Raw genomic sequence first — 26,956 nt, forward strand, 5'->3', positions numbered from 1 at the left:
GGTTTTGCATTGAAATAGTAATATACAATAAATACATTTAGAGCCCAAACAGGTGTTAAGAAATGCAATCCACCATCAGTAAGAAACAAATTTTGTCAAAGACAAAGTCATCGCAGGCGTGGAAACTGGGTAATAAAAAGGGTACATGTATATTAACTTGCGAAAAGGTTTTGGGGATTGGGTACGTAAGCTCAATTTTTAACGTAGTGGAATTAGTTGTTCTTCTTTCCTTATCTTTCATACATGCCAAAAGGGTTAAGAATCTGCATAAGATCATTATTTGAAGAAAAACACGGACCTTTCCATCACAGATGTTTAAATTACATTTCAACGTATTTATAACATAATGTTTATGGTAAATAGCATGCATTTTTGTTATGTTCGTACTACTTGGAGCGTGGTTTAACGGTCGATGTTTTGAACATGGAAAAATAAAATTGTTTACAATTTTCCAAGTTACATTCAAGGGCATGTTAAGCGGTGTTTGTTGACATAAAGGATCCTTGATATTTCGAAATTCCATTCATAAATGTCAATTTACATAAATACTTTTGTAAAAAAAATGAAATTAGACAAGGCAATTCAATTGAACATTTTAGCTAACGTAGCTATTAGAGAACTAGCTTATGTCTGGGTCTGTTTCATTCGTAAAGCTACGGTTTTCATGGACCAATTCAAGCATGTAGTAACTTGATTTATAGTACTTCCTTTCCATAAATATGTTACCTTAACGAAAAACATCTTTGTCATAATCTTTGACATTTTCCTCTAGTTCTTCTAGGAATAACCGTTTGAGATATTTCGCTTATTTTTCTGGGAATTACTTAGATTTTCCCCTGTTCTTCTTGGAAAACCTATTATGCAATTAAATAAAATGTTTTATTAGTACTCATTCTTTATACTGGTTAGCCGAATATTGTTTTCTTCCAAACCATACCGGCGAAAACATTATTCTGTAACTACCCACGACTCTTTCTTCATTCAATTGTTGATCGTCGTACTTAACGGACATACTACCGAAAAGAATAGTAAAAGGTAGGTGTATATTTAGATTTATGTTATGTTTAAAAGGTCTGATGTGTTTCTCGAATAACTTATTCATTATAATTCTAATTATACAATTTCATTTAGACTTTTGAACAAAACATTTCTAATGATTGATTTCGACCGATTGCGTATACCTTTTGGGCGTGTTGAATTATTACTTAACTTTTCCCAAACCGTTTTGATGTTTAACTCTTTGATTTTGCGGACACAAATTAAACATAGCAATTTAAATAAAGCATTAGTGCTAAAACTGTTATCTCCTTTCTTATGAATATAATGCCAATATTGCGTAAGTTGCTTATTATTAGTAAAGCAACTTTACAAGTCACACGAAATATATTGTTGCTATATAAATAACATAGAATTCAAGATGGCAAAAGGCTGGACAGAATAAGTATTTGGGCATATTCCGAGTACTATATCACTGGATTAGAGGTAACTTTATCGAACGGAGACCTGTTGATGAATGGAACAAAAGACGGAGAATTGCACCAAATATATGTTGGTAAGGATACTTTAACCGAAATCAAAATACAGATTGAAAAGTGTTATGACGACACAAGAGTTGGATATATACTTGTCAAGACTAGTTCGGGGAAAAGGCTCGAGGTCAATCATATAAAAAGAGGAATGCCTGTTGAAACAATCGATGTAGGATCGGGTATCTGTTTTGGTGTGTTTGGTCGTAGTGGAAGCGACATTGATAGCCTCGGCTTTGCGATGCTGAGGCCTGTGAACGAATCCATAATGACCGACATTGTATATTCAGACAAAAAGCCCAGTTCAGAAGAGTGTGAAATAATGCAAGAAACATTCCGAAATGCTACCAAAGAAAAGCAGACCTTCAATGCCAGTGCCAGTTTGACCTTTGTTGAAAAAAGCAGCTGGTCGCATGACGTACATTTTGATCTTGAGATATCGGCAAAGGAAAACATCCCGTTCCTTGAACAAGGGGGTATAACATTTAAAGCCGGGTATAAATATGTCCAATCTAAAGAAGAGTCAACCAGTAAAACAAAATCGTGGTCCTGGCCAATCGTTTGTCCTCCAGAAACGATCACAAAAGCGAATGCAACGATCAAGAGAAGAACAGTTGACCTTCGCTACACAGCAGAACTTGCATTCTATTTGAACAACGGGAAAGTGTTCAAGATACCAGTGAAAGGAAAGTATGATCACGCCGATATCAACGATGCCGAGATCCAAATTGAGCAGTATCCATTCAATGTTAACAAATGACAAACAAGTGAACGGTATGAATGCTGATATAAACAGTGTTTTAAAGAATTTTTAAAATAAGACATATTTTTCAGTGTATACCTTTCCTATGCATAAGCTGAAACTCTCATACAGAACCTTGAGTTTAAGTTTAAGCAAAATCGTCAGCTCATATTGAACAATGTATGTATTTTGTACTTTATTTTCATTCGAATGTAATGCTTATTTCTGCTGATAATCCCTGTGTTGTTACTCTTGTATTATGTTGGAATATAAGCATAGTAAACACAATTAACATAGATCAATAGTTGTATGTTTTGTATAAACTCGATTTTATGTTTATGTTATATAGCTATGTTTATGATATGATAATAATGATTATGAAAAAAAGAGGACGTCCACGCTTCGTTTCAAAATTAAAGTTACTAATAATACTTGCGTTTCTTGCGTTCAAATGTTTGATTTTCGTTTTATGTTTGAACATATTTTGTTGATAGTGTAGGTGTAATAGAAATCGTTATAAAGTTTGTTCATGTACCTTATAATTAAATGCTTCTTTTTATATAGCTTTGTATGCGTTTTCATCCGACATGAAGTGTTTAGCGGTAATTATAACATTAACGTACTAGTGCAAGTAACTTTAAGACAAATAGGACGTTTGTCAAGAATACATAACATATTCCATTGTAGATTAATTTGATAATGTGTATCTTATTTCAGAATTTTACCCTCTTTAATTGAAGTGAAAAGTCCTGCCACAAACTATCATGTAGCCATACAGGTTAGACTCAAAACAGTCGCATGATAAGAAAGATTGAAAGTTTGTGTTTAACATTTGCTACAGTATACTCTTTGATTTACAATTAGAATAAATATTTTAAGAGATATGAATTTCCATTTATAATGACATTATAAATATGTTCTCTCGACACTGTTATACCTATATTTTTAAAACATGTTTGATAAATGCCACAAATAATATGTATTAATCATTTTTGTATTTGTACTAATTGTACTAAGTTTGTATATCACAATAAACGGTGTATAAAAATACTTTTCTAGGCTACCTAATTCAATTAAAGTACGATTTAATCATGGCTCACAATACTGTGTCAGGCACTTGGAACCTTTCATTGTCTACCACGATCACAAGCTTGCGAGGTCCACAAATTCCAATATAACCACTTAAATTGAAAGATCCGTTTAAGTAGAGATAATGGTAGGTATATAGGCGTGCTTCATTAAACTTACTACGAACAATTTTAGGTTTTCAAAGCTCGAAAAAAGTACGAAAATTCCTACGAAAGAATTAAAGCAGATGAGTCTTTTTGCTGAGATATTAAATGTCCGCCTTCACACCACACCTGAGTCGTACTCGGTAAAAACTTGCCTTGCTATCTTGTCGACAGTGCATCATTGCATAAGATTGCAAGTCCCTGCGAGAATGACCTAAAACTCGTCTTAAACCGTGGGAAAAACGCCCCTGTTATTACGCTGGTATACTAGTATTACAGATATTATTAATTTATAATACATAAATAAAAACCATCTTGGGTATTATTGTTAAGTTCACAAACAGACAATCAAACTAGCCAACCGATAGCATTCTGAGCGATTGCCGGTTAAAATATTTCTATCAAGGTACAGAACCATTGTACGACTGGAACACAACGCTACTTTTCGTCAAAAACCTAATGACAGGTATGCGCCAATCCTGATCAACAGTTGCGCGAACACAATGGTTGTTTTGGCAGGAATGCAAGCAGTTGGGAAAATAACATGACTTGTTGACGGATTGACGATAAAGTAATAACAAATTCGTACATGAACTCATGTGTATTATATAATCAATCATTCTGCATGTGAGTTGATCGAGAACCGTCCAAGGATTTTAGTCTTTATTCATTTGGCAATGTTTTTATTCGGCCACGATTATAAGTTAATGGTATGTGTTGCCAGTGAATCCTATACTTTGCGCAACTAATAATTATTTTGTGCACAAGTCTGACAAGTTGCCAAATCTGTGCTTAAGTCGTGAGTTAAGGCACGTGACTGATAGGGCTCACCACTGTCCAGCCTAAAGGTCCTGGACTGTTTTGACCCTTAATTGAGCAAAATAACCGCATGAGTTCACATTTGTCAAGGTCCATTAGGTTTATTCTAATGTCCTAGATTTAGCCGAGTGACCACCTGGGTACATTCATCAAGGTTAATGATGTCTGTACTTAAAGTCCTAAGTTTAGCCAGGTCACAGTCTTGCCTCATCGCAGTCAAGATCCTTGATACCCGTTCTTATGTCCAGTGCACATGTGCTCTCAATACTAATGTGAAAAACTACAGAAACAAGCTCAGTAGCCAAATGTTTAAATAAAAAAAACCATTTAATTGCACAGGGAAAACGCCAAAGACAAAGAACACAAAACATAAACAAAACTGCAAAAGTCCGTGATGTCGTTTCTAAAGTCGTTAATTTAGGCGGGTCATATCTATCTATAAAACATGCAAAATCTGAATAAGATTGAAAATGTTGTGTCGTAGAACAATCGCCTTTAGATTGACAACTGCAATCATTTTTTAAAACTGATCTGCAATGGGAATCTTTTTTTCAACAAATGCATTATCGGCAAAACAAATGCATTTTATGCATGCTTTTCAATGAATCAATATATTTACCACATTTTACAAAAAAAAAAACACCATCTGCATTGAAATCAACAAAAATATTTGTATATTCTTTGATACCCTGTATATTTTGAAAGAAAGTAGCAGAAAACACTACCTTATGAGACGATTGTTGATCACTGTAAATCTTTTAGGTCCCACCAGTGATTTAATATTAGTGTACTTTCTGGTTTCTGTTTTATTGCCAAAATGTTTAGAGATATAAACAATTATAAATGACATATATATGTATATCATGTAATACAACACGCTATACCAAATCAAGTCAATGTGAACGAATTCATATTATCTAACTCTATGCTAGTCAAACCCGATAAGCATTTGAGACGTTTTTCTCCAACATCAAAAAACTACCATGGTAAAAAAAATGGGAATGGTGTGAATTGGTTGTTTTGGAAAAATATTTCTAACATACACGTACAATTTGATATGGAAAAACTACTATCTTAAAAATGTAAAGATTTTATAAAATACGGCACGCTGTGGATATGCCATTTAAATACGAGTCATTTACATACTACGGAACCATATCTTCAGACTCCACACACTTAAACAAGCCCAACTGCATTCATACCCCGATAATGACATCAATCCCCCAATTCATTCCTTAAATAGTCTTACCAAATATAACTTTCACATATCATGATCATTTAAGGTGTGTATTTACTAGACAATACCAGTACAAGCATACGTGCCTAAAGAGCGATATCAGTTTCAAAGGTATAATTAAATTTTTATTTTGTTCACCCTTGACGGACGCTGTCTATATGTAATAATTAATATGTTGCATGCCACAAACCATATGAATCCATTGTGTTGTTATTATTGTACTTATAATGCCAAAATAACAGTCAGTTTTCCAGTTTAAAGGTATGTAGCTTACGATATACAAGTCATGGCTCACATAAATGAGTCCGACTCTAAGTTTTGTTCAAAGGGATAATGTAAACAAAGTTTACTATGCTTTATAGCTCACCTGATATAGCAATAAAATACCCGTTTATTAATCATAATGGTACGTATACGGTTTAAGAACTTTCCAACCTGTGCGGAATATGATCCTTTTCAACACAGGTGTAGAATCTCATTTATCAGTCTCATATGTCACGTGCATTGTAAATTCTTTGTGACCTGAAATCGCATCCTTTTAACTTGCAATTCAAAATGAAATTGTACAAAAACATTTGCATGTTTACCGTTTTCCTTTATTTTTCTCGATCATGCACAAAATCTGAAAAAGCTGCATAGGAACATTATATGAAAAATGTACCAATTACAGACACACGAAGAAGAAGAAGAAGAAGAAGAAGAAGAAGAAGAAGAAGAAGAAGAAGAAGAAGAAGAAGAAGAAGAAGAAGAAAAAGAAGAAGAAGGAGAAGAAGAATTGGCCTGATTTTAAATTCACACCAAGGCATGTCTTCATTCAGGGACATCCGTAGGTGGTCGTGGTATTGAAAACATGTAAATCATTCAGGAGACAGAAGAAATTTTGATGATCGTCCTCACCTGTTTTTAAACGTAACTGAAACCAAACTCCCTTAATTGTATGGTGCTCGCCGCTTATATTTTTCGACAAACATCCGCAGATCTCTACAATAAATTTGTGTTGCCTTAACAATATTAGCGTGTTCCTGACGATAAAGAATTATACAATGTCAATCCAGAATGATTTATACGTGTCATCGGTGCTTTTATATGAAATGTAACTAAACAGAACAAAAAATACTGTTTCGACAATTAAAACTGATAAGAATGCAAATGAGGTAACCTAACTCCGTCAGAGCTTGTTTAAATCATTATCAAATCGTTTTGAAAATTATAAAGCGTTGAAGTCAGCCTTTCTAAGGACGGACTCCCCTTCATTTGAGAAGTATTTGGGATTGAATGTGTAGGGGTTTACCTGAGAGTTCTTATTGGCTTTAAACAGTCAGCATTCCTTTTGCCGCATGGTTTGAGTCAAGATGTGCGTATTAAATTTTGTTATGGAAAACTAAACTAAGGTAACTGTATCGTATTTCATCTAGTCAAATGGAGTACTTAATTCTATATGACATTTGAGATTTTCCTTAAGTTATTTTAGGAATAGTGTTATATCAGTTTGAATATGTTTAATGTATTACTTATTTTCCGAAAATGCGAACGGGTATTGTTTTCTTCTACGAAAATATCAAGGAAAATATTATCCTTTTTGTTGATGGAGATCAGATACCACAAAAGATAGGATGTATTACATCAGGCCTTTTATTATTCATAAAAACATTTTATTTATTTTGGCGCCCGAAATCCTGCAAAACACTGGGCCATTATAGCCTTATTTGGGATCCATATCAACGCGTGATACGATTGGACTTATTTTAAGTTGCTATTCAGGTGATAATAATAAAACTTCAGAACGCCCCGTTGTAAATATAAAATATCAAAAGAGACGCCCGTGCGTTTAGATACAATGCAAAGACCTTCAGAATGATGTTACTCGACACGTTTAGCACACTTTTTGAGAGTTGCTGCAACAACGACGATAAAGATACCGGTTGGTGTGGCTTAATATGCAGCTGCTGTCTTAATCATGGATTATCTTACGTTTTATTTTTTCCTTTAATGTGCCAATATCCTGCAATTGTATTCATTTTGTGCCTGTATATCGTTATAGTTCTTAACGTTTATCTGGTTAATCATCTGCAAGGTAATTTGCAAGGTTGTGGAAAGAAAAAGCGATGTTTTGATGAACTCAGTTGGAATTTCTAAAACACGATACACTGGTGCTGTGCGGCATTATTGTTTTGGATGTACAATTGAGCATCCAGCAGTTCACTAACCCACAGGGGCGAGAGCTTCAATGTGCTGGTTATAATGCCCAACATAATGAATTTTGTTCATACAGTTCCCGGCCCCAAGTTAAATGTGATACATTACTGGAATAAGGATAATAGATGATAATTTGATACGACCCAGCTTGTAACTTTAAGTCGGCGTATTATGTACTTCATATGTCCTTTTTACAACGGTGTATAATATTATACTATACCAGTATCAATTTCGCATTATCATTTATTTTTTCCCTTATCTGCGAACAAATGTGATTTTAAAACTACATTTTGTATGTCGATCCCATCAGTGTTTTGCACACTTCGTGCACAATTTAAATATGTCACAAACCTGTTTTTCAAACAACGTTCCTCTGTTTCTGACCCAGGCCATGTTACACCCATTTTCCCTTAAATGTATAAAGATAACAAAAACACACAACACAGACCTTGGTCAATGGTCACTTTCTGTTTCTTTCTCTCAAAGCCTATTATTTGCAGCAGTCAAAGCATGAAGCTTAGTTGAACCAACTAAACAAAGTTTAATTATTGTGGTCGAATCTTTTTCTTATATATCAACTTGCACTTCTAAAGCTTATAACATACTTTCTGAAACTGAGTATGCATTATAATGAACGGAGACACGGTAACAGTAATATCAATAATTTAAAATGTTTAGATCCCATGTAGTTGATTCAGTAGAGGGAAAGTGGACACCATCGTCTAATCTAAATGCTTTTTGCTAACTTTTGGCTGGGCAGGGGATCAAACTCACAATCCCTGGCTTAAATTGGACCTGTTGAGTTATGTTCGCTTGACTTTGAGTTTAGCTCAGAAAATAATGTCAGAAGAACCAATTATTGAATTTTTGACGAAAAGACTGTTATGTGATCAAAATGCCAACCTTTTCATGACAAATACTGTAAACAACATACCTACTGCAGTTTCTTTCCAAAAACTGGCTCCCATCTCAAGTAAAAATTATCTGCAATGTGCATTGAATTCTGAACTGGACTGGGCATGTTGTCACCATCATCGCCAGGCACACATACATAATAAAATTATATTATACATAATGTTGTTTATACCAAGCTATTATGATTTAAAAAAAATAGCTTGACATTACAACAAAATATATGTATTTGTGCTACTCAAGAAAGTCATCAAGATAAAGTAGATCTGTCAACTTGTTTAAGAAAGACGACTATTGAAGGACTTCTGCCACGTCGTGAAATCTTTTCAAGAGTGCCTGGATCAGCAAGAAAGCTTAAACGGGGATTAGTTTAGTGTGTTTGGGTAGAAACAAACTCCCCGCATATCTTTGTTGAAAGCGCCGTGCTTGTGTTCCGGCGGTCGTTTGTTCGTGCCCATCACCAGGCGCAAGTTGATTTTAAGCATTTCATTTCAAGCTAATCTTTGTGATTATTTGTTCTTTTGATCAGGAATGGAACGGTTTTCAAAAAAGTATTGTCTTTAAAGAAAGAAATTTCATGTACTCAATACAATACTAATAATCTTCAAAGAAGAGAATGAATTCTGAGCGAGCATTTTCATTCAATTAGTGTAAAATGGAATTTCATGCCAAGAGAAGCCAGTATTCCATAAACACGCTGTACGTTTCTGCCCAAATATGATAAAAATGAACGTATTAAACATCGTTTGATTACTATCAAGTGTCCCCGACATGCACATTAGATTTTTATTCGTACGAAATCACGTAGTAAACTTTTTTGCGGATGTGGACCAGATGGGGTATGGCCTGGAATATATGCATACATAACAGTGGCAAAAACTCAATTTTACGAACAAAGTAATACACTAAAACGCTAAAAATTATGGCCGCATAGCAGACCTTAAAGAGTATGAAACTTATTTATCTGTAAAAGAGATTTTGTTTAAATTAGACACGCTCTTATAAAGACAATTGTATATTGCGTATCAAATATTTATAACCATACTTGTGGATATAATGGCGAAATATTGAAAAAAATGAGATGATTTTACTAGAAATACCTTTTTTTGACACATGCGCTTTTGTTTAGTAATAAAGATGCATTAACGAACTTACGACGGATGCAGAAAGCGCATACGATGAAAACCGGCTTTACATTCAAATGCATGATAACTAGTGTCTCATGGCAACGAATACTAACTAGTTTTTTGCATATATATTAAATATATGTCGTGTTCCAAAATTGATAAAAGTTTTGTGTTAACGAATCTCGAAAGAAATCTAATTTCGAAAACTGAACCCATTTCTTCAATCGACATTATCCATTTGTAGTCGCGAAATATAGTATGTCATGCATTGCTCCAATTGTTCTCAAATTATTCTTATATATTTGTAAAAATCGGTGCAAAACCAAGGCTTTCATAGTTTGTTCAAACAAAGAATTGTAATTCTATAAAGATTAGAAACTTCTTATATATATTCTTTTATTATTTGGAATTGCAGGTCTTGTCAACAGTGTCTTCATATAAGCTTTGTACTATCAACAGCATCTGTTTATATTTTTCCGACTGCAATAGGGTGACACTTTATCTTCAGAATTAAGAACAACAACAACAACAAACAAACATTAGGCGCCCGGTCAAACTCGATTTCAAAACAATATATGTAACATTCTGACCGATCAACACGACTGTTGCTCATGAAAGGGGAAATAAGATATATTTATTTTGTTTCTCCTAATACATTTTAATTAAGTAGTTAATTCGCCAAAATGTAAAGAGAAACGTCACCGGTCTGGTATCCGGCACTTGGTGATTATTGAGCGGGATGGTAAACGCCAGGTTGTGTGTTAGTGGGTTGAGTGTTTTGATCGACGCTAGGCGATTGGCGAGTGGGTCGTTCTGCGCTATACGATGTACGAGCGAGTTTTTTTTTCCACGCCAGGCGCTGAATGATCGGTTCGAGTGAGATATTTAACGCCAGGCGCTGTGCAAGCTGGCAGTTCAACGAAAGCCAAGCGGTTGTCCGACGCAAGGCGCTGTGTGACCTGTTTGAGTTGGTTAATGGACGCCAGGCAATGGATGAGCATTTTGAGGGAGTTGGAAGACGCCAGGTGCTTGGCAAGGGGGTTGCGTGGATAGGTCAACACCAGGGGCCGGTTGCTCAAAACCTCAGTTAAATTTAACTGCTCGTTAAAGGTTTAACGGTCCGTTTAATTTTAACTATTATTGGCATGAGGTTGCTCAAAATAAAGTTAGAATTTAACGGCGGGTTTAACGGTTGAACCAGCCGTTAAATGTAACGGAGGAATAGACCTACGTTAAAACATTAACGGAAGGTTTCCAAGATTGCGGCTCTATTTGTAAATCATAGAAAAGTGAAAGAATTTCGGCACACTGCACATGTACAGAATATGCTAGACAATGAGATATATGCCAGATACAGATATACGAATGGTGAAATAGATTATCAAGAGGATTTGCTGAAGGAATCGCTGGATAGAACGACAATAAGAAACAGAGCACTTACTGTTAGACAGATGATTCTGATTACGTCGCGCTTCTTCGCCACAGGAGCATTTTTAACATCATCGGTGATAGCATGAGCTACCACAAGTGCACTGTGTCACGTGTTGTAGCCCAAGTAACAGAAGCAATTTGTGGTCACATACATCAGTTTGTGATGTGGTCTGATGCCAATGCTCGAGCATGGAATATGACATAATGTTTTAAGAAAGCTGGTTTCCCGAATGTTGTTGGATGTGTAGACGGAACACATATCCGAATCCAGGCGCCATCCGAAGACGAACCAGCCTTCGTGAATAAGAAAGGCTTCCATAGCATCAACATGCAGGCTGTATGTGACATCAAAGGTATAAAACTTTGAGTTTTCCACTTTTGTTTTCAGTATTTCCATCTTTTCTTTCGAACGCTTAACATAATAATTATATTGTCAATTCGGCCAAAACACGTCCGGTTAAAGGGCGATACTAAAAGGCTGACTGGAGCGCTGACAGTATACATAAAGAGGGAAAATGCTTACCAAAAATGTTATTAAATGCTGACCAAAAAATGTTATTAAATAATGATTTTACATTTCTATTAATTAATACAATAATTCAAGTCGACGTACTATACTATTTATCATTTTTTTGTTAAATAAATAACTCATAGACTTAGTAACATATGGTACCGTACTCAAAAATATTTTGTAAACAGAGTCTATGCATACAGATTGTGAAGAGTTTGGAGGGTGCAGGACGAAGTGAACCATTACCCAAGTGAACCACTGCCATTTGCGGATTCAACTCTGATTATTATTGCAGTTTAATTGTTTAATCATTTTACAGGAAAATTTACAAGTGTAAATGCAAGCTGGCCTGGGTCGTGCCACGACGCGCACGTCTTCAGAACGTCGGGATTGGCAGCCAAACTGACCATTGAACATGTGGCGTTTTCAGATGGTGTCCTTTTAGGAGACAGTGGGTATGAACATGAAAAGTTTGCTTGAATCCAGTAAATTTCCGACTTTATATAGCGCAGTAAATTAGAGCTAAGGGAAGTAACCGATACTTTGAGTTTTAACAGTACTTTCATTTAGTTTTTATTTGCGTTCAAATCGCTTTATGATGGCGGACGGCCAGGGGACAACAAAAGTTGTTCTGTTTAGTAAATCAAAAGTTAAAAATAATGTAGTATTTTTCTATAACAATAACATACTACAGTGTGTTGAAGAAATCTCTTATCTGGGAATACTTTTTAATTATAATGGCAGTTTTTGTAAAGCCAAGAAAAGATTAGTTGAACAAGCTAGAAGAGCTATGTTCTCACTTATTCAAAAGTCCCGAAAACTCAATCTTCCCATTTCAGTTCAGTAACATTTGTGTGATTCTATGATTGCTCCAATTTTGTTATATTCTTGCGAAGTATGGGGTTTAGAAAATATCAAAATAATTGAACAGTTTCAGCTGAAATATTGCAAATTAATACTCAATCTCAAGACTTCCACCCCTGTTGTATGGTGAACTTGGAGTAAAACCAATATTTTTACAAATTAAATCGAGAGTTTTATGTTATTGAAGTAAGATAGTGAACAAAAAAGATTGTATCTCTAAGTTACTATATAATAAGGTTCTAAAACTACATAATAGTAATGTTATTGTTTCTCCATGGTTATCTTTCGTTAACAATACCTCAAATGAACTTGGTTTGTCTGATTATTTTAGAAGTCAAACAGTCGTTAGTTCTGTTAATTTTAAGTCAATTGTTAAAAGTAGACTGTATGACCAATTCTTATCAAACTGGATTAGTACTGTTGATAGCTCTTCCAAATGTCTTGTATATAGAATGTTTAAAAGTAATCATTGTTTTGAAGATTATCTTGACTTGTTACCTAGTAACCTTTGTAAAATACTTTGTAAGTTTAGGACCACAAACCATTTTTGCCAATTGAAAAAGGCAGGCATTTGAACATTGAGAGAAATCAAAGATTATGTCAGTTATGTACTAAGAATGTTATTGGTGATGAATTTCACTACTTACTTGAATGTAATCATTTTTCGATCATACGTAAAAAACTTATTGTTCCTTATTACATTCGTCACCCTAACTCTTTTAAATTAGATGAACTTATGAACCGTAACAATAAACCTAAATTAATTAAGCTGGCATTGTTCTGTAAAATCATCTTACTTAAATTCAGATGACTCACTCTCCATACCCCGATTAACCAAAGATCTATTGATAATTACAATACCATTCCATTGTGCCTTATTACTTCATATCTTCACTGATGTTGTTTAGAAAAAAATCTTCTTTTTTTTCTTGTGTTTGACATGTTTGTTCACTGTTTTATTTGATGTTAATTAATATGTGTTTCATTGTTTTGTTATGTCACATGCATAGTATATGCCTTGACGAATAAAAACTTGAACTTGAACTTGACATCGATCTAAAAATATGTGATTACCCTGGCTATCGGTCGTCCAGATGCTGGAAAAGTGCAAATTATTACAGCTAAATGGTTAGGGTCATTCAAGCCCAGATTCTTATAAAACTGGGCTTGATCGACCCCAGCTGTGCTCACATATTGAAATAAACGTCAAGATCAGTCGATGTAAAAACTGTTTGAAGAATGGACATGTTTACCGTCCAACTCCGAAAATACGTGAGAAAAAAAAATGCTTTTTTTTAATTTCTAAGTACTCGTTATTTTTAATAGCTAATGCCATCCAAAACCAATGTGTTATGTCTCATTTTTTTCAATTTAATTTTCAAAACCGGTTTAATAAGGCACCAGTCAATTGTAACCAAGCCCCCCCCCCCCCCGGCCCGGGGAATAGTGGGGACTTTGACTTTCGGTCCAGCCAAGCCCGGCCAAAGTCCTCTCCCTGTGGGAAGGAACTGCTCGTGAAACCCCCGCCAAATGCCCCTGAACCCACAGGAATCTTATGTTAGGCCCATTCCCGGGAAGACAAAACCACCGCATTCACTCGGCACTGTGGAGCCACCTAGAAGGTAAAAATACGGCCCATTTCCCTGGCTTTCCCCGGTATACCCCCGGAACTGGAAGGCTGTGGTTGAAATTGACTGGTGCATTTATAAGTCATTGACAAATTTGTCCAAATGACAAAGCATGTGTATCATACAGGATAAGACATGGTTGAAAAATGCCTCTGGCAATTATTCTGCACACTGAGGCAATTATCAACCAAAAGCCATGGTCAACCATGTATTATCTTTATAATTTACATAATAATGTAATGATTATAAATATATAATATTTTTATTATAAATATATAATATTTTTATAATATTAATTTATTTGTCATCTTAAGTAAACCTCATCATGAAGTGTTCCCTTACTTCATAAACCTTGGAATATTTTTTTTTTAATAATTTTTAGAATTATTCAATATGCCAGAAATAATACCTGTTTTCTGACTGAAGCATAAGAAATGAAATAAACATGAAAACAAAGGTCCTTACTGATATATATATATATATATATATATATATATATATATATATATATATATATACATCAGAAAATGATGCTTTTGTGATACTGTCGGATTACAGCTGATTAATTGGATAATGGATCGATCAGGGTCTCCGATTAATCGATTATGAAAATCCAAGCTGATTGCCCATCACTACTACATAGATAAGATTTATTTTGTTACAGTAATAAGAATATGTATTAAAGGTTCTTTATTGGATATATTACTTATGAATCATAGACATCCATCCTTGCCAACTTGCATTATTATGTCTTATTATATGCAGGTACGCCCTGAAGCCATTCCTCATGACCCCTTTTGTTAGGGTTGACAGTGAAGCAAAGGAAAGATATCAACAGGCACACACTCGGACAAGGGCCTACATCGAGAGAGCATTTGGCAGGCTTAAGAGGAGATTTCGTGTTTTACATTCAGAGGTACTACTTGTGTATATGAATAATGGTTGTATATTAATTAATGTTATTTACTAGTGTTTAAACTACATGTTGTGTGCCTTACTGTTGCCTTCATTTAATTTCCACTTAATGTATTGTGCTAGTATTTAAATCATGAACATATTTTATCTTGTAACTTTTAATGTATCTGGTTATTTTTATAATGAAGCCTATAATCTTATTGCAACCTATGCATTTATACTATAACATGTGATATTATGATCTTGAATCTTTCTTGGTCTTTTGTTTGTCTGTTATTGGATAATCTATTATGTCGGAAATAGCTATCAGCTAGTGTTATTTATGATTATCATAACCGATTTTAAATAAGATTAATTTATCTTATTGTATCGTTTCTTAATAGTTATAGTATTAGTACACGCACTTAAACAAACACCAAACCGATCATGCATGTACCGGTACGCGCACACGTTCAAATATTCACCTTTTTCAATTAAATTATATAATTTTACGGATACACCTCAGACCAGAAAAGGCATGCAAGGTAGCTGTGGCATGTGTAATCCTACATAATATTGCAGTGGACATGAACATGCCTATGGACAACGATGAGTTCATTCAGCCACAGAATGGGAATGATGGAGTACACCAAGATGGTGGTACTGGCGTTGCCACTCGAGACTTCATTGTGGAAAACTTCTTCTCTGTGTAGTTTCGATATGGACTTATATATACCACTGCTATCATAAATGCTCATTCTTCATCACCACTGCTCATTCTTCATCACCACTGTTAGTTCATCATCACCACTGTTAGTTCATCATCACCACTGTTAGTTAATCATCACCACTGTTAGTTTATCATCATCGCTGTTAGATTATCAACATCTTCATACACCTCTTAAAGTAAAAAATAATAATTCTTACATTGTTTGCTCTTCATTCATAATTGTTTGTGTATTGTGTAAAGGCACTTATTAATGAAAAACAACACCGGTTGGATACATGGATTTTTTACGTGCTCACTTTATTTTGGCAAGTAAGGTAAATCGCTTAGAATGGCCCAAATATTGCAGACAGACGATTCACACTGAATTAAAAACATCATGTAGGTAACTTTACAAGCTCGTACATAAATTGCAAACAGTCAAATAATAAATAAACACCATGAAAACCAGGATGAAATAAACCATATCACATGTTCATGTTTAACTCTCGAAGAAGGTTGTCCGGATGAATCCGTCTATTTCCTCTGTATCAAGTTTTTTTCTTCATATTTTACCATCACTTTCAGCTTCACCCGATTGATTTCCTTCTGTAAAACAAAACAAAACATAAACAACTTTGCCGATTTGGTAATACAATCTTTATTCTTTGGCATAAATAATTCATCTAACATATAATTGTTGTGGTTGAAACCCCTTTTGCATTGAACTACATGTACATTTATACTTTTTGTAACATCCTCCGTACCCTGAGACTTTTTCATACCTCTTCCTGTGCCAATTCCACCTGATTTTGAAAGTATATAATTTGCCAATCAATGAGTTCCTCTGCTTTGGTCTTCCTTCTCTTGACACTATTAACAATAAGGATTATGATAATAAGGATCATAATCATATGATGTTATAACAGTGAACTGAAACTATTGCTAATTGTGACAAAAATTAGCAAATGACGTGTGGATTTAAACTGTTAATGTTGAAGTTTACTCAATTGGTGTATATTTCATAGATCGCATTTTTACAATGCAGTTGTTTGAATACATGGCAAACGCTTACACACGTTCCTGTTTGTGTTCTTAGTAACTGCTCTTTGATGGTCCTGCAGTGTGCTGTGCCGCCATTATGATCTTGGATGGCGGGGGTAACTTTGATTACCTATGGCTTTCACTCTCCGCATCTTCTTTATCCGTTAAATTTGGTATAAACGAAAGACCATCTGCGAAACACAATAAATGGTGTAACAATTAAGATAAGGGAGACAACTGTGTTAACTAGAATTATAGTCAGAGTCGATTTTTTTTCGGACGTTTTAACTTTGACGAAGTATTTGAAGGAGAAGGATGTGAACAACGAGGCACCTCTAATTTACTGTTACATTGGAATAACGACTTTGGGATGTCGGCCATCTTGGATGCTGAATGATGGTGACAGATGAATTATGGGACAGGAAGTTGGATTTAATTGACTGTTAAGCATTTAACGCTAGCGTTACTAAACGGCAGCGTTAAATAGTTATGAGCAACATTAATTAAACTGACCGTTAAGTAACAGTCAGTTCTGGATTTAACGGATGGTTAAGGTAACGTACTGTTAAATTTAATTGAGGTTTTGAGCAGCGAGTCGAGTTTGTCGGTCGACCCTAGGTGCTGATTGACAGGTTCAATTGAATGATCGACTTTAGCCGGTGATTACAGGTGTTGAATTGGTTGTGCTGCGTTAGTTTTTTCCTTACAAAACAGTAATTAGTGCCGAAACATGGTGAACATAGGTAGCATGCATCGCTTTCACAAGCCCACTTTCGATAGTCAGACCATTTGGCTCAATAGTATCAGGAATATCATTGGGAGTTGATAACCCGGGATGCCCCGCTTTTGCATAAGGTCTATTCGCCCCATCAGCTATGTCATACATTACGCTTAAGGTAGGAAATTTGTTTTTTTTTTGTTTTTTAGGCTATTTGTTTTTGCATATTTTGACGGCAGATCCAGCAACACGTTGTACATGCGACATAGCTGATAGCTCAAAGACTGTTTCTGTCAAGGGATTTGGTTTCCAGGTAGTGCGGTGAGTTATTAAACATGTAATTTAATTCTTTGTTTCTAACACTAACCAAATCCCGCTCGTTATATTTGATACAGTGTTGTGCGGTATCAACTAGTTGTCACCGAAATCCATTACGCCTGTTTATGTGGGTAACACATTTTGCACTGTCGGATGGCCCAGCTCCAAGCTCAAAGATTGTAGTCCCTTTGCAATCATTTAACTTTTTGTTGTTGTTTGATCCTTGATAGCAGTGAGGACACAGAAATTAACATCACCAAAGACAGCTTGTTCAGCCTTGAACACATTGAAGGCACTTAAGGTAAACTTATCCTAGACCGCTTGCTGAACAATGAGGACATTGAAGACGCTGAGGTATCAACAACCAAGATCGCTTGTTCAGCCTTGGTGACATTGAAAATACTTAAAATAACCTTATCCTAGACCGCTTGTCAGACTTTAAAATCATTGAATACACAAAAGGTAACCTCATTCAAGAATGATTGTTGAGCCTCGATGACACTGAGGGCAAATAATTTAACCTCATCCTCGATCAATTGCTGAGCCTTGAGGACATTAATGACAAAAACTGTTATCTCATCCGAGATTGCCCTTGAAGACTTTGGAAACACAGACGGTAACCTCATTCTAGACCGCTTGTTAAGCCTTAAAGGCATTGAGGACACAGACGGTAACCACATTCGGGACCGCTTGTTAAGTCTTGTTGATAATAAGAACTCAGACGGAATCCTCATTCTAGACCGCTTGTTAAGCCTTGATGGCATAGAGAGCACAGGCGATAACCTCATCCTAGGTCGCTTGTTAAGCCTTGATGACAATAAGTACACAGACGATAACTTCATTCAAGATCGCTTGTTAAGCCTTGTGATCATTGAGGAAACAGACGGTAACGTCATACTAGATCGCTTGTTAAGCCTTGTGATCACTGAGGAAACAGACGGTAACGTCATACTAGATCGCTTGTTAAGCCTTGATGGCATTGAGGACACAGACGGTACCTTCATACTAGACGGCTTGTTAAGTCTTGATGACAATAAGAACTCAGACGGAATCCTCATTCTAGACCGCTTGTTATGTCTTGATGGCATTGAGAGCACAGACGATAAACTCATCCTAGACCGCTTGTTAAGCCTTGATGACAATAAGGACACAGAATGTAACGTCATTCTAGATCGCTTGTTAAGCCTTGTGATCATTGAGGACACAGACTGTTACCTCATACTAGATCGCTTGTTAAACCTTGATGGCATTGAGGACACAGACGGTAACCTCATACTAAACCGCTTGTTAAATCTTGATGACAATAAAAACTCAGCCGGAATCCTCATTCTAGACCGCTTGTTAAGCCTTGATGACAATAAGGACACAGAAGTTAACGTCATTTTAGATCACTTGTTTAGCCTTGATGGCATTGAGGACACTGACAGTAACCTCATCCTAGACCGCTTGTTGAGCCTTGGTGGCATTGAGGACACATACGGTAACTTCATTCTAGACCGCTTCTTAAGCCTTGATGGCATTGAGGATACGGAGGGTAACCTCATTCTAGACCTCTTGTTAAGCCTTGATGGCATTGAGGATACGGATATTAACCTCATTCTAGATCGCTTGTTAAGCCTTCGAGGCATTGAGGACACAGACTGTAACCTCCTACTAGATCGCTTGTTAAGCCTTGATGACAATAAGGACACAGAAGGTAACATCATTCTAGACCGCTTATTAAGCCTTGTGATCATTGAGGACAAAGACGGTAACCTGATCATAGATCGTTTGTTAAGCCTTGGTGTCATTGAGGAAACCGACGGTAACCTCATCCTAGATCGCTTGTTAAGCCTTGATGACAATAAGGACACAGAAGGTAACGTCATTCTAGATCGCTTGTTAAGCCTTGTGATCATTGAGGACACAGACGGTAACCTCATCCTAGACCGCTTGTTAAGCCTTGTGATCATTGAGGACACAGACGGTAACCTCATCCTAGACCGCTTGTTAAGCCTTGATGGCATTGAGGACACAGACGGTAACCTCATTCTAGACTGCTTGTTAAGCCTTGATGGCATTGAGGACACAGACGGTAACCTCATTCTAGATCGCTTGTTAAGCCTTGATGGCATTGAGGCCACAGATGGTAACCTCATACTAGACCGCTTTTTAAGCCTTGATGACAATAATGACACAGATGGTAATGTCATTCTAGATCGCTTGTTAAGCCTTGTGATCATTGAGGACACAGACGGTAACCTCATCCTAGATCGCTTGTTAAGCCTTGATGGCATTGAAGACACCGACGGTAACCTCATTCTAGACCGCTTGTTGAGCCTTGATGGCATTGAAGACACCGACGGTAACCTCCTACTAGACCGCTTGTTAAGCCTTGATGACAATAAGAACACAGACGGTAACGTCATTTTAGATCGCTTGATAAGCCTTGTGATCATTGAGGACACAGACGGTAACGTCATTCTAGATCGCTTGTTAAGCCTTGATGGCATTGAGGGCACCGACGGTAACCTCATCCTAGACCGTATGTTTAGCATTCATGGCATTGAGGACACAGACGGTAACTTCATACTAGACCGCTTGTTAAGCCTTGATGGCATTGAGTACACAGACGGTAACCTCATACTAGACTGCTTGTTAAGCATTGATGTCGCGAACATCGCAAATTATTAGGTATTGTTATGTTTTTGTCATATTTTTTTCAGTTTAATTATTTAATAACTAAACTTATAAGTTATTTTTGACTCATGATTTTGACTCCTGACGTTGACTCCTGATTTTCTCCTGAAAGTTATCCCACAATATTCCGTGCTTCACGTTTTTCTCATTGTCTGCTGCAGTATATAAATGAGACTGAGCAATAAGTAAGGGGTGTTTTTGAGTCTTTTCAGAGGTCAGTTTGTAGTAAGGCTTCTTTTAGGATTTCATAATATTGCAAAATGGACTATCCGTCAGTCAGTCCGTAAGTCGATCAGTCTGTCAGTCATTCAGTACGTCACAATCGTTTCCGCTCAATAACTATAGAACGCTTATACACAGGAACTTTGTACTTGGTATGCTAGTTGGTTGACTAGTAGATGGCACCTATAGCTTTTGAGATCATAAGGTCAAAGGTCAAGGTTACATTCAGGTAAGAAACGATATGTTGGCATTGACCTTAAGCTTAAAAATGGTTTCTGCTCCATAACTTTTGCTCTTTAACGCTTGTACTTACGAACTTAATACTCGGTATGCTTGTTGATCATGACTAGTAGATGACTCCTATCGGTTTTGAGATCACTAAGTCAAAGGTCAAGGTCGCCGTGATCATGAGGTGAAGAAACGGTTACCGCTCAGTAACTAAAGAACGCTTGCACTCAGGAACTTCATACTTGATATAAGTAGATGACCTGTATTGATTTTTTTATCAGTCCGTTAGTCAGTCAGTCAGTCAGTCCGTCAGTCTGTACGTCACACTTTGTTTCCAATCAATAAATAAAGAACGATTGCGTTCAGTAACTTATATTATAAAGAACACTTGCACCCAAAAAATTAATACTTGGTTTGCTAGTTGGTCATATAGATGATCCCTATGATCCCTATTGATGTTGTGATCCTAGGTCAAGGTCACGTCGACCTTTGCTGAAAAACTGTTTCCGATCAATAATTGAATAACGCTTGTGCCCAGGAACTTCATACAATGCAATCTTCGTTAACCTTAAGTAGTAGTAGTAGTAGTAGTAGTAGTAGTAGTAGTAGTAGTAGTAGTAGGAGTAGGAGTAGGAGTAGGAGTAGTAGTAGTAGTAGTAGGAGTAGGAGTAGGAGTAGGAGTAGGAGTAGGAGTAGGAGTAGGAGTAGTAGTAGTAGTAGTAGTAGTAGTAGTAGTAGTAGTAGTAGTAGTAGTAGTAGGAGTAGGAGTAGTAGTAGTAGTAGGAGTAGGAGTAGGAGTAGGAGTAGGAGTAGGAGAAGTAGTAGTAGTAGTAGTAGTAGTAGTAGTAGTAGTAGTAGTAGTAGTAGTAGGAGTAGTAGTAGTAGTAGTAGTAGTAGTAGTAGTAGTAGTAGTTGGAGTAGTAGTAGTAGGAGTAGTAGTAGTAGTTGGAGTAGTAGTAGTAGGAGTAGTAGTAATAGGAGTAGTAGTAGTAGGAGTAGTAGTAGTAGGAGTAGTAGTAGTAGTTGGAGTAGTAGTAGTAGGAGTAGTAGTAGTAGGAGTAGTAGTAATAGGAGTAGTTGTAGTAGGAGTAGTAGTAGAAGGAGTAGTAGTAGTAGTTGGAGTAGTAGTAGTAGGAGTAGTAGTAGTAGGAGTAGTAGTAGTAGTAGGAGTAGTAGTAGTTGGAGTAGTAGTAATAGGAGTAGTAGTAGGAGTAGTTGGAGTAGGAGTAGTAGTAGTAGGAGTAGTAGGAGTAGGAGTAGTAGGAGTAGGAGTAGTAGGAGTAGGAGTAGGAGTAGTAGGAGTAGTAGTAGTAGTAGTAGTAGGAGTAGTAGGAGTAGTAGTAGTAGGAGTAGGAGTAGTAGGAGTAGGAGTAGCAGTAGCAGTAGCAGTAGCAGTAGCAGTAGGAGTAGCAGTAGGAGTAGCAGTAGCAGTAGTAGTAGTAGTAGTAGTAGTAGTAGTAGTAGTAGTAGTAGTAGTAGTAGTAGTAGTAGTAGTAGTAGTAGTAGTAGTAGAGTTGATATGATTATTACCATTAATATTTTCATTAGTATTGCATTGGGACATTTCGAGATATTTAGTAGAAAACAAAATTATATTTTTGCACCCTAGCTTTCGTAAAAGCCTCTTACGTAATGTTTTATGATATTAAAAATGCTTATTATTTAAAAAGAAATTATCAGACATATAAGACTACGGAATGAGTCTAACTAAATCAATTATAGAAAAAAAATTCTATGAAACCCCAAAAGCTTGAATGTATAACTTTGATAAGCACCTTACGGATTTAATGTAGTCCTATCTCTGATACCCGAAGTAGTTCATATTGTGTTATAAATCATCTATTAAAAAAACAAATGTTTTATTGTTTTATCAAAACACCAGAATTACTTTATGAAACCGCTGGTCCACAGTAAGTAAAATCAAGTCACCTACTAGATGCTATCCAGGGTGAACCATCGATTTAGCAAGTCAACTCTAAGATATGTTTATCAAAACATAAAAAATAAATTATTGACACCGTTTGTACACAGGGAGTAAAATCCACTCACTTACAAGATGGAATCAGAAACTGTGCAGCTCGGTTGTGCCATTTGTTTGTTTTTTGGCACCCTTTATGCAAGGGATTGCCCTGTATACGCCCTGGTGGGGGTCCAACTCAACGTGCGATTCGATTGGACTCATTTACAGTTGCTGCTCTTGGGATGATTATAATCCCTGGGAACAAAACGTTGGCGATGGTAATAACCCTTTCAACATCATTTTATATCAGATAAAGAACAAGCAAGGTAATTAGGAAGAAAACACGAGAATTTGATTAATTTTTTTGGCATAATGTGATTTAATTATGTTTTTAATTTTATGCACCAGTGGTTTAAGTAATAAGTTTTATTCAAACATTTCGCGATAAGCGGAAATCTACCAAACATATATGCGCCATGTGGAATTTTAACTGACCTTGAGCTATGTGGAAATACACTTGGAAAATCTGTTTTGTACAAGTGGCGCAAAGGCACTAAATAAACGATTTACGGGGCATTATTCATTCAAAATTGAATCACATGGTCACTTGCTTTTTCATCTGAACTTTAAAAAAATGTAGTTTTATAATATGTTTAATTTTACATATTTCTTGTTAGAAACATTGTGCACAATTAAATCTATAAGCTTTATTATTGTAACTTTTTTTCAGATAGAATTTAAAAAAAAAAAAGAGAATAAGGGAACTCAAGATTAAAATATACCGTGAAATATTATTTAATACTATAATGATATTATACATTCTAGTAAATAGACCCATTCGAGGTAACATTGATAACCCATTCATTAAGTTTTTTACAGAGTATTCCATGCAACGCATTCCTTTAATGATTTCAATTCAGGTATTATACACGCTCTTGTGTGGGGCCTCCATATAGCTGCTTTTGGAAGCAGTTTTCTCCTGCTGTACGTCCCTGGAGATGAGACATGCCCGTGTAGTAATCACGAATTATCTTAAGGTTTATATCTTTTGTAGCTATTTTCCCTTGATAAATACTCCGTACCTCTCTTCAAGTCAGTAAAATATGCCGAAATAATTGTTTGATATAAAAAAGTGCATATGTTTGAGTAAAGATGTTTTTGGAAAAAAAATACCTTTTATTAGGGAAATGGTATAAACGTTTTGGCGAAGTGTTTTTGAAACTGAATGTTTGAACATTTGTATCGCACAATGCATCAGACGAAAAAAATACTCGAACTTCGTAATTTTAATATCCCGGAATATTTACTGTTAAAATCTTAAATACCCCACCACATATCGAATTTCAAAAATTAAGCGCAGTCATATTTCAATCTTGTAACCATGTTTCAGGACAGAGACTTTCACCTGACTTGGAATATTGTTTTTAATCTAATATTTATCTACTTTTGTTTTGTTCACATATTTGATCTTTCAAATAATCATTTGGTAAATGAACAGCGTTATTTGGTCAACGTACTCATGCAGAAAATTTTAGCATTAAATATTATTAGTTGTAAGTTTTCCGACACTTCATACATCAATGAAACGCAGAAAAATAATATTCAATACTTATAATTACAACTTTAAAGAAAAAAAATCATTTTATTTTTTCTATTATTCAAGAACCGCTCGATTATTCCAAGTAGCATGTAGCCTTCCCACGCGTATGAATACATTGTCGACTTGGAGACACGTGGAGGTAAATTTAGTTACAATGAGACCAGTAATAGCTGCCAACTCCTCATTTCTTTACTATCTCGAAACGGATTAAAAGCATTTTCCAGGTAAGATAGTTACGTAAATGCGACTCTGAAATGTTTATTCCATTATGCCAATATTTTTTTTCTCAATTAAACCTACTGCCCTGTTGTTTAAATTCAAGAAAGGTTGGCATGCCATTACTTATTACTTACATTCATTAAGCTGTTGACCTAGATCCTAACTTTCATTTTCACTTATATTTTTATTTTTAACTTCAGGCAAATCATCAAAAGAAATTTTCATCAGTTTTTCAATTGCTGGATGAGTCTCAACAGCAGCAGCACCCGCAGCACCAGCAGCAGCAACAGCAGCAGCACCCGCAGCACCAGCACCTGCAGCAGTTTGCTCACTCGATTCCGACTCAGACAACTCGAAACCGAAAAGTTCTTTAAATAAGTCGAAATCTGACAGATCACCCGCTTTGTTGACCCTGTGCTGCAGACGAACTTTCAGTTTCCTGTTCTCCGCAACCAATTAATTGTCATTAATAATAAAACATAAAACCAGAACAATATTTTTAAAAGGTTTATTGTTCAATTGTTGCTTTATTTTAACCCCAAATATTTTTAAGAAGAAAAAAAACATATAAACGGCTTATTAATGTAAATATCTTCCTACTATGACGTCACGCCAAACAGGAAAGTGGTCCGGTTATGAATATTAATATGCTGATTTGCATACATGAATGTTTCATGGAAAAATGACTGAATGTCACATAGGCTATTTTATAGGATTAATAGGATTTAAGCATTTACTCGCTAATGCTCAAAGTTGTAATTATTAGGAACATTAAATGCATTAATAAAAGCATACGAGAAACAGGAAATGCGTAGATTTCACTGCTAGGTCGTATTTTATTTTCAATTATGATCAAAGCTTAACTTTATTTTTATTCAAGACTTAATCAGTTTTTCCATGTCACGCGTTGAATGCATTGCAATTTTGCACAGAAATCAACAAATAACCTTTATATTATGTAATGTTAAAGCACATGCATTACCTCTTAATTAACTAAAATATTCCGTGGTTATTGCTTGTTGGAAACCTATAGGATTATGGAATCACACAATATAAAACATAGGATACTACTTAGACCGATAAGAAACACAATACCAACTGCGTTGGAATGAAAACAAAACGATTCATTTGATGAGTACTGATGGCTGGCCTTTGATTGATGTCCCTTTATACAAAATCGCAGTATGTTTATAATGCTGGATTTTCAAACAGTATACTCATGATAGTCTTATTCTGTTTTCAGGTGTCTTCAGCTTTGTAGGCTGCATGCTCTGGGTTTTAAAATACTCCGTTTCATCACTTGGCTTCTCATTCGCTCTGTCGTTGACTTCTGCATGTCTCGTTTTGCTGACGACAGCCTACCTTGTGAGAGTTGCTATCAATACGTACACACACATTATACTATTGTTTGTCCGCTGTTCAGAGTTTCTTGGACGAATGTTGCGAACTGCAGAAACGGAAACAACAGCCTATCTTGAGCTTTTGAAATTCAATATGTTGGAAAGGTTAAATGAGTGGTACGAGCGCTGTTTAGAGCATCCTATAAGAAGGCTGCGTGGCCAATAATATATAGAGAGGAAAATGAATGAAATGAACAACGTGATCATTAAATCAAATTAATGATAATTGGATATTACCTCCATAGCTGCAGAAACTGCATTAACGCAAGTAGCGGAATACATTTTATTTTGTTGAAAAAGGTTGTTTTCTAATAGCAGTGTAATGAACTTGTAATAGTATTGTGTAACCTACATATCGGTTCTTTTATTGAACTGTCGGTCATTTAGTTGACCACATCTTTTCTGCGGAATACTTTGTATATACAGTCGAAACTAGCTATGTTTATCTCTGTAATCTCGATTTTCTAGTGATGTCGAAAAAAAAAGAAAATTGTATTTCGAATACATTGAATGTTCTTTATTTCGATGCAACTTTCATGTTATAGTGGAACATAATATCTAATATCAATATTTGTGCGAGGATACAAAATAAAACGTCTCTTGTCGTGGAATAAAAAACTTTGAAGAATCATGTGGTAATAATGCTACAGTCAACATTTTTATAAATTAGTTCTTTGACGCCAAACACTGGTTGTGCAGGTTGATCGACGCCAGGCGGTGGGTATGCGGGATGGGTGTTTTGG

General features: G+C 35.7%; 1 protein-coding gene across 7 annotated transcripts; it reads left to right on the forward strand.

Annotated features, from left to right (window-relative positions):
* Window positions 1–491: 491 nt before the first annotated feature.
* LOC128238503 (uncharacterized) lies at window positions 492–26,717 on the forward strand. Of its 7 annotated transcripts, XR_008261714.1 has the most exons (7): window positions 492–1,035; window positions 6,227–11,575; window positions 12,053–12,188; window positions 14,991–15,141; window positions 17,797–17,908; window positions 23,066–23,272; window positions 23,915–26,717. XR_008261714.1 is itself a non-coding variant. In XM_052954486.1 (6 exons), exon 5 carries the CDS (start codon window positions 18,464–18,466, stop codon window positions 20,576–20,578), a length of 2,115 nt encoding a protein of 704 aa, XP_052810446.1. In that variant the 5' UTR covers window positions 492–1,035; window positions 6,227–11,575; window positions 12,053–12,188; window positions 14,991–15,141; window positions 17,797–18,463; the 3' UTR covers window positions 20,579–23,272; window positions 23,915–26,717. The 7 variants fall into 7 exon arrangements, 5 of the variants coding, with proteins under 5 accessions (XP_052810446.1, XP_052810447.1, XP_052810445.1 ...); XR_008261713.1 differs by having other exon boundaries at window positions 14,991–17,908; XM_052954486.1 differs by having other exon boundaries at window positions 17,797–23,272.
* Window positions 26,718–26,956: the final 239 nt, after the last annotated feature.

This window comes from Mya arenaria, chromosome 6 (genome assembly GCF_026914265.1).
Source record: "Mya arenaria isolate MELC-2E11 chromosome 6, ASM2691426v1".
Lineage (NCBI taxonomy): Eukaryota > Metazoa > Mollusca > Bivalvia > Myida > Myidae > Mya > Mya arenaria.

Bases quoted from the DNA above. Each gene is read 5' to 3' on its own strand.
- LOC128238503 (XM_052954486.1), top strand. From the start codon at position 18,464: ATGACAAAAACTGTTATCTCATCCGAGATTGCCCTTGAAGACTTTGGA.